This window comes from Cibotium barometz, chromosome 56, assembly GCF_041138505.1.
Source record: "Cibotium barometz isolate CiBa-2024 chromosome 56, ASM4113850v1, whole genome shotgun sequence".
In the NCBI taxonomy this organism is placed as follows: domain Eukaryota; kingdom Viridiplantae; phylum Streptophyta; class Polypodiopsida; order Cyatheales; family Cibotiaceae; genus Cibotium; species Cibotium barometz.
In genome coordinates this window covers 13,944,377-13,957,272 of record NC_141101.1, presented here as the reverse complement: position 1 = coordinate 13,957,272, position 12,896 = coordinate 13,944,377, and the positions used below count along the sequence as shown (strand labels likewise).

General features: G+C 44.1%; 1 protein-coding gene across 6 annotated transcripts in view; it reads right to left on the bottom strand.

Moving 5' to 3' along the window:
- The window catches only part of LOC147606927 (uncharacterized), a 63,903-nt gene that overhangs the window by 30,553 nt on the left and 20,454 nt on the right, over positions 1-12,896 (bottom strand). For all 6 annotated transcript variants that reach the window (XR_015264853.1, XM_086791258.1, XM_086791254.1 and 3 more), the window contains exon 2: positions 7,917-8,096. Coding sequence is in view for 5 of the 6 variants with exons in the window: in XM_086791258.1 (XP_086647384.1) it covers positions 7,917-8,096 (180 nt within the window). In the remaining variant the exon portion in view is untranslated. The remainder of the gene's footprint in view (positions 1-7,916; positions 8,097-12,896) is intronic.

The following is a 12,896-nucleotide window of genomic DNA, read 5'->3' as shown; positions in this document are numbered from 1 at the left end:
AGCTGATCTCTCCTACAGAGAGCCTCTCCCTGACATAATGATAATGCACCTCAATGTGCTTAGTGCGAGCATGGAACATTGGGTTCCTCGCAACTACCAATGCACTCTGATTGTCAATAAAGATACAAATGGAGGATGACTATCCACCGATACTCAAATCAACCAAAAGGCGTCTGAGCCATACACACTCAACTATAACTGTAAAAGCTGCCCTGTACTCAGCTTCTCAGCTCGAAGTGGCCATTGTTGGCTGCTTCTTGCTGAGCCATGATATACATGAATCACCAAGATAGAAGCAAAAGCCGCTAGTGGACATCCTAGTGTCGTAGCATCCTGCCCAATCGAAATCATTGAAAGCATGCAGAGAACACCCCCCCCCCCACGCGCGCGCGCGCGAGATAGCACGCAAAGCCCATAAGCATGAAAAGAAAAGGAGGAGTTGACTCTTACCTTAAGATAAGAGAAGATAAGGTTCCCTATAAGTAGCGGAAAACCTGCTTGACAGCCTACCAATGCTTGGTACCTAGGCAATGCATATATCTACTGAACTTGACACCCCATACTGAATGTCTGGCCGCGTATTGCATAAGTAGATCAAGCATACAACAACCTACTAGTATAAAGTGTGATCAAAAGGCTCTCCAAAATCTGGAATGCTAAGCCTGGCACTTGTCTCAGCTCATGTAGACACAGGCTTAAAATCCTCAAGATTAAATACAATGCATTTGATAGCGTGATTGTCCCACCACTGGCAGCACTGAGCAGTGAGCACAATCTTCCCAACTCCTTTAACATGATAAGAGGAATTAGCACATGTAACAATAACCCCCTTGGTTGCATCTCCCAATGAGGTCAATAAATGGCGCTGTGATGTAATGTGCTTGCATAGATACACTGAACCTGGAATGCTCAGTCATCTTGAGCATAGTTACATGTTTCCTTCTTTTCAACACTAGGAGCTGATGGACCAGCCACCACAGATAATCCGAAGTCTTTCTTCTCCTTTTCCTTAGCAAGCCTCTTTCTGCATTCATTAATGTAGTGTCCTGGCTTCCGACAATAATTATGTTTGACCTTCTTCTTGGGCTTCTCGTTGTCACTCTTATTAGCATCTTTGCCACACGAGGCGGGCGATCCATTTTTTGCATAAACATAAGCATTGGGTCAGCTAAAGGGCCAGTCCTTGGCTTTATTGGCATGTCCAAGGGCTGTTCACAGTCCTGGACAGCAGTATGAGCCAGCCGACAGACATTGGAGCATTCATACAGTACGGCCGGATGAAGAGTTCTTTTAGGACTACCCCCAGTTGTTGTTGGCGGATGTAAGATCTCCATGCAAGGCAGGCAAGGTCTCTGTATCTAGCCTCATGCAAAAAACATGAGAGAGAAGAAGACGAACTCAAGAATAGCAAAAATAAACCTAGCTTGGCATACCATGTTTAACCACCCAACCGTTACATATACCAGTGACCCCGGGCGTCCAGTGTGTACCTTACCGGTCACACACCATACTCATGTGCCCCATGTGTCCCCGCTGGTAGCTACACATCAATGGGTCTTTGGCCTACAACCGTCACCCACGAACGTTACCCGTTCACACTTATTATTATAAGCCATGATGTGCAATAGTATGCTACCATTGGTTTACTCACGCAACGTCCACGTGTCCCACGCATTACTGGCGTGTAAATCCCACGTAACAATGTACGTATCCCACATGTTGCCACGTGTAAGGGTCGTAACATTCTTTCCCCCTTTTAGGAATCATCGTCCTCGATGATAAACTGAGGATAACGCTTTCGAAACTGAAATTCCATTTCCCAAGTTGCATCTATCTAAGAATGTCCTTTCCATTTTACAAGGAACTCGCAAAAAGTATGATTTCGCAATCGTCTTTCTCTTCGTTCCAAGATCTGTTCTGGTCCATGATCTTCTCGATCAGGTTCTTGCAAAGTAATCATAACATCAACTAAATTATCACCGTCGTGAAGATAACGCTTCAATCGACTCACATGAAATACTAGGTGGACACGACAGTCTTGTGATAAGTCTAACTTATAAGCCACATCTCCGACTCGTTTCAAAATTGTCCACGGCCCACAATATCTAGGCGACAACTAGGTGGACACGACAATCTTGTGATAAGTCTAACTTATAAGCCACGAAGCGTCTCCATTCTCCGAGGAGCAAGTAGAAACACTTTCTCCCCTTCTTTAAAAGAACGAGCTATCCTTTTAGGATTAGCATACTTAACCACTCGATCCGTAGCCCAACGGAAATAATCTCGAGCTCTAGCTAAATTTAACTGCATCTGAGACATAAATTCAGCTGCACTAGGTGTCTTCTGAGGTAATCCAATTTTACCTTCCATCAATGGATTATAACCATAATTCAATTCAAATGGAGAAAAGTTTGTAGAGGAATGCTTGCGCGAATTATACGCAAACTCCAATAAAGGCAAATACTTTTCCCAATCGCTCTGTCGTTCTCCAACATAAGCTCTCAACATATCCTCCAAGACTTGGTTGACTCTCTCAGTCTGACCATCCAGTCTGTGGATGTTCACTGCTATTCATGCAGAGTTGCGTGCCAAGTTTACTAAAAACATGCTGCCAAAAATTACTTGTAAAACGCGGATCTCTATCCGACACAATGGATTCTGGCAAGCCATGTAATCTAAACACATTGGCAATCAATAATTCTGCTACTTGCAGATCTTCAACCTTGTTCGTAGTAGGAACAAAATGTGCCATCTTAGATAATCTATCCACAATGACAAAGATAGCATTATAACCTTTTCTGATTTTGAGCAAACCCATAATGAAATCCATGGAAATACTGTCATTTCCTCTCTGGAATAGGCAACAGGTGTAACAATCCGGGCAACTTCACACGCTCGAATTAGTAACCTGACACTGTAAACAATGTGTCACATAATGATTAACATGTTTCTTTAACTCTGGCCACCAGTAGAAACGTGTAATGAGCTTAATTGTTTTGTTTATTCCCGAGTGTCCAACACGTGGACTATCGTGACATTCTCGTGTCACTAATACCCTCAAATTATCTGAGTCCGGAATGCATACCTTGCCGTTCCTCTTGAGAATTCCTTTCTCAATGGTAAATCTACGTTTACCTGACAATAAATCAGACGAAGCTAATTCCTTATTTGCTTGGCTAGCCTTTTTCCATAACGATTGAACATACGGATCCGCTTGTTGAGCTTCACATATTCTATGAATGATCTCATTCTCGACTATATTGAAACTCATCTCATACATTATTCGAGACAATGCATCGGCAACAACATTTTCTTTTCCTCATCTATACAAGATTTCCATGTGAAATTCTTGCATCAATTCAGCCCATCTTGCCTAACGGCCTCTTAAATCCGGTTCATTACAAAAATGCTTCAGTGTATCATGATCCATGTATACCTTAAACTCAGCTCTATACAAGTTATGCCTCCACACCTTTAGTGCGTGTATACCTGCACACAATTCAAGCTCATGTGTGGGCCACTTGCGTTATGAACTACTGAGTTTCTTACTTTCAAAAGCCACTGATCGGCCTTCTTGGCTTAGCACAGCTCCTATGGCAATGCTACTAGCATCGGTCTCAATGACAAAAGGTAATGAATGGATCCACGATCTTCGACACAGGTGCAGTTGCAGCCGCCTGCTTTAACTTATCGAACCTTTGCTGTTGAATGTCAGTCCAGACGTAAATAACAGTTGCTTACAACAAGTCAGTCAATGACACTACTATTTCAAAATAGAAAATAATAAACTTTCTATAAAAAAACCAAATAGTCCGAAGAAAGATTTGAGCGCAATAATATCCTGCGGAACAAGCCATACCAAGATCACTGCTACTTTCTTCGGATCCATCTTTACACCTAGCGCTAATATAATGTGTCCTAAATATTCAACTTCCTCTTGACATAGGAAAGTCTTTTGTTAATTAGCATACAACACATTTTCCCTGAGCACACCAAATACTGTAAACAAGTGTGGTTCATGCTCCAGTAAACATTTACTATAAACCAAAATGTCATCAATAAAATCCACCACAAATTTACCCATGAATGGCCTAAAGACATCATTCATTAACATCATAAATGTGGTTGCCGCATTAGTAAGCCCAAATGGCATTACAAGGTACTAATAATGACCAAAACGAGTATGAAAAGCAATCTTAGATACATCTTCGTCTTTAATACGAATCTATTTTTTTTTCCCCGGAAAAAATATCCTTCTATTAGTTAAAGAAAAAAAGGCACAAAGGGCTAAATACAACCACGACGGGCTAGATATAGACTCGCCTCATATAAGGATGGGAAACAAGTGAACGTAAGGAGATTCACTTTTTAAATCTATCTTACTAAAGACCTTAGCTCCACCTAGAACGTCTATCAAATCATTGATCCTAGGCATTGAATATCGATGTTTTACAGTAAGCTTATTAAAGGCTCTGTAATCAATACACATTCGATAAGAACCATCTTTTTTCTTAACTAGCAAAACCGAAGAAGCGAACAGTGAGAAACTGGGGCGAATGAGTCCTTTTGCTAGGTACTCCTCAATCACTTTCAACACCTCATTCTCCTCAACCAAACTCATCCGGTACAGAGGTCTATTAACCGTAGTTGCACCAGGCACAAGCTCTATTCGATGCTCCACATTTCGGCGTGGAGGCAAAGAAGAGGGCAGGTCAGATCTGAAAACATCAAAAAATTTTGCTAGAATTTTCTCTTGCAAAGATGTTGTGACATTACAAGTTGGAGTTCCACTTTCATGTGTGTCTATAACACTTGAAACTTTTTGAACCCAACCTAAAAAGTAGCAGTAATTAATGCCTTCTTGGGTAGATCTAGCTCACCTTTTATATGATGCGTCCTTCCCTCATGCATAAATTGATAGACATGCGTTGTGAAGTCAATAAGAGGCTTCTTCCATGCATGCCATTCCTTCCCTAGCGTAACGTTAAAACGTGCTAATCAAGTAATATCAAAGTTGAGCTCCTAAAAGTAGGATTAAATGGTGAGACCAAGGCCTACAACCTCTTGATCCCAACCTCAGTTTCTTTACCATCTACTAGCTCAACTATGTACTGATATGGCGAGGGTTGAGTTTTCATTTTTAACCTCTTGACAAGTTGAAAACTAACCACATTATGACTACAACGACTGAGGTACTATAGGTGTTATCATGGTGTGGATATCATTCATGAATGAATTCATTTGCTCCCGCAAATCATGCATTTGTTGACAAAGAGGAACAAACTCGGGTGATGGTGGGTAGAGTTGTCCAAATTCATTTTAATGAATAATATGCAAAAAGCACCAAAACAACGGAAAATATAAAGAGTAGGGATAGTGGTCCAACATAGAAAAGACATAAACTTGAAGAAAAGACATTGAAATGTATTTTTGTAGGGTATAACAGTGAGAGCAAAGGATACATGCTGTATGTACCTTCCACCAGGAAGATTATTGAGTCCAGAGATGTCATCTTTGATGAATATGCATCCAAACCTATGCTTTCATGTAGGCTACAGCCATCAATCGATGCCCCTGATGTCTTTGATACATTGCTGCCATTATTTGGTACAGGTGCTGAACCTATTGAGCCTACTTTGGCTACAAATCAGCCTCCCATTGCTGCTGAAAATCAGTAGCTCAACATTCCTCCTGTTGCTCCAGATCTACCACGCTTTGATCAGGATGCCATGGGTGATGCATTGGTTGAAGAGGATGCAACCATTCGTGACTCACAGAGAGTTCCCCACTGGCTCACTGACACCTTGCGTGACAGCAAGTTGCTTACACTTATGCCAAGTCGTACACGTGCTGCCTCTCAACATCTCATTTTGTTGACACAACCCTCGTTGCTACCGCATGTAATGAGGAGCCACTTTCTCATTTTGATGCATTGAGAATGATAGCCATACGTTCAGAGTTGGCCTCCATTGAAAAGAATGCTACATGGGAGCTATGTGACTTGCCTACACAGGCAAGCATGCTATCGGCACAAAGTGGGTGTATAAATTGAAACGCAAGCCTGATGGCTCCATTGATCGTTGTAAGGCTCATTTAGTCGCCAAAGGGTATGCCCAGAGAGAGGGCATTGACTGTGATGAGACTTTTGCGCCTACTTCATGTATGACCACCATACGCACTATTGATCTATCCCAGTGCCTATCCTGACACAGGAAGGGGTTACACTTCAGCGCGCTGCGGACCTCCGAGCCAGACGAAGACCGAGAGCACCAGGCTACCAAACTCCCAGACTACATCAGAGGGAGATGACAGAGATACGGGCTCGACATCAGCACCATATCCAGGAGCGGCTAGCCTGCTTACACTCACACCCAGAGATCATGCCCCGAGGTATTTTTGCCTCACCATCGCCTATGTATCACATATTACACCCCCATTTATGGTACTAGTTGGAGCTAGACAGATCTGCATTGCACTCTTGTATACCCTGCGCATATAGGTTGCATACTGAGCCTCTAGCACTAGTGCTCCATCCATCACACCCCCCCACTAGCTCAGTACTTTCATAGTTTATTTCATGTTCATTTTGTCCTTTTTTTTCTGGACATCCAGAAGACATTGACAGTTGTACATTGATCTGTCTCATAGGTCGAGTTCGACCTCTAGTAGACGTTAATACAGCTTTCTTTCTTTCTTTCTTTCTCTCAGCTTTATACGATTGTATGTGTGTCTGTGTGCGCGCTGCAGAGCATCTACTCCCCCATCCAACATATTTGGCCCCTGGTTTATAGGAGGCCTATATGAGTGATTTTATGAGTCAATTTGAGAGAGAGCTCCTCAGACCTAGATTCCAGGCCTTGAGACTACTCCATGCTTGCATCCGATGGGGGTGTGATGGTGATATGGGACGCCAAGGACTTTGCACATGGAGCTATGTCTTAGATGCTACTATCCCCCTTGTGCTCGGGGGTAGCCTAAACGGCTCCAAGGTTGGGTGGAGAGCGTCTGTGTGTGTTTTCCTTTGTGTTTATGCTTAATCACAGGGTCTGTTAGCCTGGGGGCTTGACAACAACACTGTGCATCAGCAAAGTACTGTACACCGATTTACTGAAATAAAAGAAAACCCCGACAGAGGGGGCCAGCCCATCTCAGAACTCTTTGCTGTATTTGCATGCGAAGTGCACACACGTGCGCACACAGATTTACAGACCAAGCCTGTTACATACTTCTTGGTTTTCAAGATGCTAGAGCACGGGCATGATTTTTGAGCCTTGCACACCATTATCTTGATTATGCAACGTAGTGAACATCTTCAAGAAAATTTTTCGCAATGCCAAAAATGTGAGATATCACTCGACTTAACCCCCAAATGCCGAAGTTTCGAGGCAAGGGCATTGGTCCATGCACAAAAAATCCACAGATGATCAGTCTTGAAGTGCACCAGATTCAGCCCTAAAGACGCAGCCCGAACAGCAGCAATTGATGCAGATCAGTCCATGGTTTTCCTACTACAAGAGATTTGAGAAGTTGAGAGGACTACATAAGTTTTACTTGCTATGTTCACAGTCCAATCTGAAAGCATGATAGCATAGTAAAGCAATTCAGTTCTTACAAAATTAAGCACGACTCTTTCCCTCCTACATTACAAATTACAAATCACAACATACCTTCAGCAATTGTGACGTCATGACATTGTAGAGATTTTTAGAGGATTCGAGACTGAGATGTTACATATCTAATTAATTGATTAATACGCAAGTAGACATAATGAAGTTATATTGGATGTTCAAAACCTGAGATAGAAGCTTTGTATGAAGGACACTTTTGCAGGAAAATTCAAAAAGGGACACTATTTGATGACAAATTTAAGCCAAATTAGAGGAAACTCATGGAGGGCATCGGGTAGTAAAAAGTACCTGAAGTGCATCTCGTGCAGATAAAGCCATTTCAGCTGAGCTAAAGAGGGCAAAACCCATAGGCTGTTCACCTTTGAAGTTCATTTGAGAAGCTTCATAGCCTGGCCACCATCTCAGCAAATTTTGGAGCTCCCTCTCTTTGACATCAGGTGGAAACCCAAGCACAAAAATTGTCCTCACCTGAAGTGAAACGTAGACATACAGTCCTCACCTAAGGTTACATAAATTAGCACAAAAGGATCAAACATGTGCAGTTATTTGCACAAACGACCAGGCAATCTGTTAGGAAGATTGCCCATCGGGTTGGGAATATTGTAAGAATGATACTAAAAATTTAGAAGTACCCCTCTTAGTAAGAATCAAATACTGATGTATGATTGCCGATCCCTCCCCTTTGCACAAAATTTGGCCTCCCTTCGAAAACTTTTTGAAAATTAAAAGCACAAAGGTAGGCAGACACTAAAATCAACTGAAAACTTCTTTAATACACAAAAAGGCAGAGGAAAATTCAATCTGATCAAGTGAACAAATGAATTAAAATGTGAAACTTCCTTTGGTTGCTTGTACATGGTAGGTCTCCCCATGGATCATTTGCCCTCATTGCAATTTTCATGGAGACACTACTACACATTGTTTATGGAGTGTTGTACATAGACTATTCTATAGTGTGGCTCATTGTCACATGCACCATCCGTCCTAGGGTGCTACGTGGACATTCTCCTTCATGAAAGTCATTGTTGGGTGTCAAGTCCTTAAAAGTGTCGTGCCATGTGTGAAAACCATTAAGTTTAATGGTGACTACCAATGTTCAAAAGTGGGGCCATGGTGCTGCGGACAGCCCATGGGAACCCAGGTGTGAAGGGACCATAAAGGGCCATAAAAGTGTATGAAGGGCCATAAAAGGACCATAAAGGGCCATAAAAGTGTGTGCCCTAGGCACACCTTTTGATGGCCATCTAGAGGGACAACCTTTGCTAACCCTGGCTATCATTGGTGCCTATATAAGGGTAGATCTGAGATGCTCCTATCATCTTGTTCACATGCCATAGCCAATCAACCTTGAGGAATTCAACTCTCAAAACGCAAGGAGAGCCAAAGTACCATCATTCAGGGGGAATAAAGGTGAAGAAGGCGACCATCTGAAGGATAACTTACATCAACCAGGTCCTATTTGCAGCCAAACGCAGCTAAGCAGTAGGCTGTGGAGTAACACACCAAAGGGCAGCCTCTTCTAAGCATTAGCACACAGTAGAAGGGGGGGCAGAACAGCATCTTCAGGGCAGCCAGCATACAGTGGCTTGGGGCACCCAGATCAGGCCCAAATCAGGATATAACAGGCCGGCCAGGACAGTCCTCTTCAGGGGGATTGGGACCACTTATGAACCCTAAACACTGCAATTCAGAATTCAGCAAGTGTTAAGCATCATTATCTTATCATTAAAACGATTCCGCTCAAGTGCATATTATAATGATATCACAGCTTCTGCTTTGATGAGAGAAGGTGCTAAATATTTTTTTCTCTAAAAGGGTTTTTGTGTAGTTGGTTTACAGGCTCTCGGAGCACACCCCAAGTACCCTCTCAAAAGCTGGTTGGTTTACTAGCATTCCAGGAAGCAGAAGTTGAGTCATGTGCATGCTCATTCCCAGGGCTATTTCCTGAAGGGCAGCAGATAAAGAAGACTTTTAGGACCAGAGTTTGGAGCTACAGCAGCTAGGCATGGGCAGGGAAGACTGGAAAAGCCCAGGAGGCTGTCGGCAAGCATTTAATCAAGCTTATCTATGTCGGCTGCAGCAAAAAGGGGGTTTTTGTCCGGGGACCTGGCTGACAGCAGGTTGGCCAGTCCACTTGTGTTTTCAAGGCCTATAAGTAGTCATTGCTATGCTCCTTGATATTCGTTCACTCCTTTAGGGAGTAGGATCAATAGAATAGAACTCTTATGAGTCAAGACAACCTTTTGAAGGGGCAGCCTATGGCTTGCTAAGTTATACATCCCTATATGAATATACTGAAACTCAGCTATCTCTCCATCTTCTGTTTGCATTTTGCATTAGATTGTTCCAGGAAAGGTGTTTAGGGCTGAAAGAAGACTCCCAAAGTTTCCACATGTTACATTGGTATCAGAGCCTTCTTCAAGTGTGAAGATTCAGTCAGAAAACCAGAAAAAAAGAAAGAAATTTTTTTTCCACTTGTGTGGTTGTTTTCTAGACTCCGGAGGACCACCCGTTTCGGTGTGACTCTTGTCCCTAGAAGGACGGTTGGTTTTTAGCCTCCGTAAAGTCTCCCATACGCATAGTGGATGGTTTTATTGTGTTCCGGAAAGGAAGTGCATATTCCCACTATGGCGAGCCTCGACGAAGAGAGAGAACAAAGAACTTCAGAACAAGAAGCACCAAACAATCCTTCGAGGGCAACAGACGTGAGTGTGCACGACATGTTCCAGACGATGATGCGAGCAATCACAAACCAGAGCACCAAGTTCGAAGAGCAAAAGCCACCCTTCTAAAGGGTTACTACCGTAACCGAATACAACACTCGAGTTGCAGATGCGAGCGTTGGAGATTTGATTGATGGAAGACCGTGCAGCAACATCCCATGCTGCTTCACAAGAAGACGCCAGGTGACGAGTGGAGCACACAAGATTTCTTGCAGCTTTAGATGCAAGAGCAACACCAACTTCTTCCTCAAGTCATCCTCCTAAGAGGATGAACTTCAGTAAATATAATGGTAAACTCAACCCCACAACCCTTTATTCCTAGTTGCATTAATTTGAAGCTTATTTTGCTACTGTAAGAAAAAATGATACTGACAGAGTAATCTTGGCTAGTTGGTGTTTGTAAGGTGAGGCCATTCCATGGTGGACTTAGTGGACTCATGCCCACACCAGATTAGGTATGGCAGCTTATTTGTCTTAGATCTTAAGCGACGGTTTCTACTGCCCCACTACCTTGAGCGACTCGAAGACGAGTTCAAGGGGCACATCAAAACGTGCAATCAGTCCTACAGTTTGCCAACAAAATATGCCTACAATCAGATATTTTTTATAAAGACAAGAAAGGGCAATTCCTTTATGGCCTTGACACGCAAATCCAGTGGGAGGTGCGTATGGCCACCTTCGAAGATGCACTCTTGCTTGCACGTAGAGTACTGAGATGAAGCATAATGGCAGAAAGTCCAAGACTTCCCAGCCTTCCACTCCCAAGGCACCCACCTCGGGGAGGAAAGGCCAGAACCTCTTCCCAAGGAAAGAGCATGGGAGCTTCTAGCTCCAAGAACTCGACTAATGTGCCCAAGCTTACTCCAGACCAGAAAGCTCAGGCAGGTAAGACCGGTGGGAAACGAAGTCTAGAAGAGAACTCGGTACAAGGAGGGTAGGTGTTTTTTTTGTCACAAAAGGACACTTCTAAGGATTGTCCAAAGATTACTACCACTCCGCACACTACCACCCCAGCCTCTATGGCTTCCGTGGTGAGCCCCGCTCCCACACCCCAGCGGTTGTCTCTAGTTCTTCGGACCCCAGTTCTTCAGCTGGTGCAATCGTTAGCCGAGAGCTCGAAGATAAGCAGCACGGCGCCCAAGACCAAGAGTATGAGCGCAATGAATTGCTCAAGATGTTTGGCTACATAGGTGGCCAGCACGAAGGATGTGGCAACGAAACAAGCCCCTCAGCAAGCCCGTTTCATCCTGACTTCGGTAGACAAGAAGGTTGAGGGTTTTAGCACAAGCATGACGACAAGCATCAAGTATGAAGCTCAAGGTGCTAAGCTAGTGATTCAAGGCATCAAGTTTGTGCGAGACTTTATGGTTGCCCCTCTTGTAGGAGGGGCAGACATAATTTTAGGAATTCAATGGTTTCACAAGTTCCAAGCAGACATTGATTGGGATAGGCACACTTTTCGGATTACCCGAAGTAGTGTGAGCCAGGGATCTCGACCTTTCCTCTCATAAGCCACTTGCAGGCTAAACGAGAATTACGGAAAGGCACACAGCGTGCAGTGATTTATATCCAAACTTCCCAGACAGTGGCTAGTGCTTCCAAGAAGTATCGGGCTCTCCATGACAAGTTCCAGAAGATTTTTCTTCGAAACAATCTCCCTAGTTGTCGGCATGTGGCGGCCTTGTGGTACTAGAATGGGACGAGAGTTATGGACGTGGCCGTTAGGGATAGGAGGTGGCACTTGCCTACCAAAGTGGCCAATGGTGCTAGAGGGTGTAAGATGGTGGAAAGATCGCCAGGTGATGGATAAGTGTGTGTACCAAGGATCAAGGGCATCCATGATGGCGTGTGCAAAAGGGGAAGGAGATTCACAGGTGGCCCTTGTGGTGTGGGTAGAAGAGGAGATAAGGTTGAGGATGACCAAGATAAAATAGGGTGATGGTGGAATAGATGGTGCGAAGCGTAAGGGTAACTAGGATTGCTTAGCAAGGAAGTAGACTAGACAAGGAAAGGGTGCCAATAGGAACGCTGACACCGGCGAGGAAGTGCGGGTTGGGAGGGTGGTGGAACCTTCGACAGTTGGGAGTTGGGCAAAGGTGTGGAGGCCAGAGGAAACTTCTTCTTCCTGCAGCAATGCTTGGCTCGATTCGAGATGGGTCCTCCCAAGTTGGGGACTAGGGTGGGCTCGTTTGGCCTTCCTCCTTGGGAGCTCGCCACACCACTACCTGAAGCCAGTCCACGAGTTCGGACTCATCACTGTGGGAGATAATGCCTTCGTCAAGGTTGAGCGCGGATGTTAGAGGAGAAGGGGTTGCAGAAGATGTGGGAGCTGTTGTGGCACCACGGATCCCTTGGTCCAGACCTTTTCTCCAATTTGAGCTCTTGTGGGCCATGCTCTTGAGGAATCCATAATCGGTCGGAACCCCAATCGTGCAAAACACCGGTACTCCGAAGGCATGGGTGGCCAATGAGCAATGAGTAGGCCCCTCTGACTTCAGGAATCCAGATCACCACAAAGTCCAGTAGGAATGGAATCCCCGGGAGG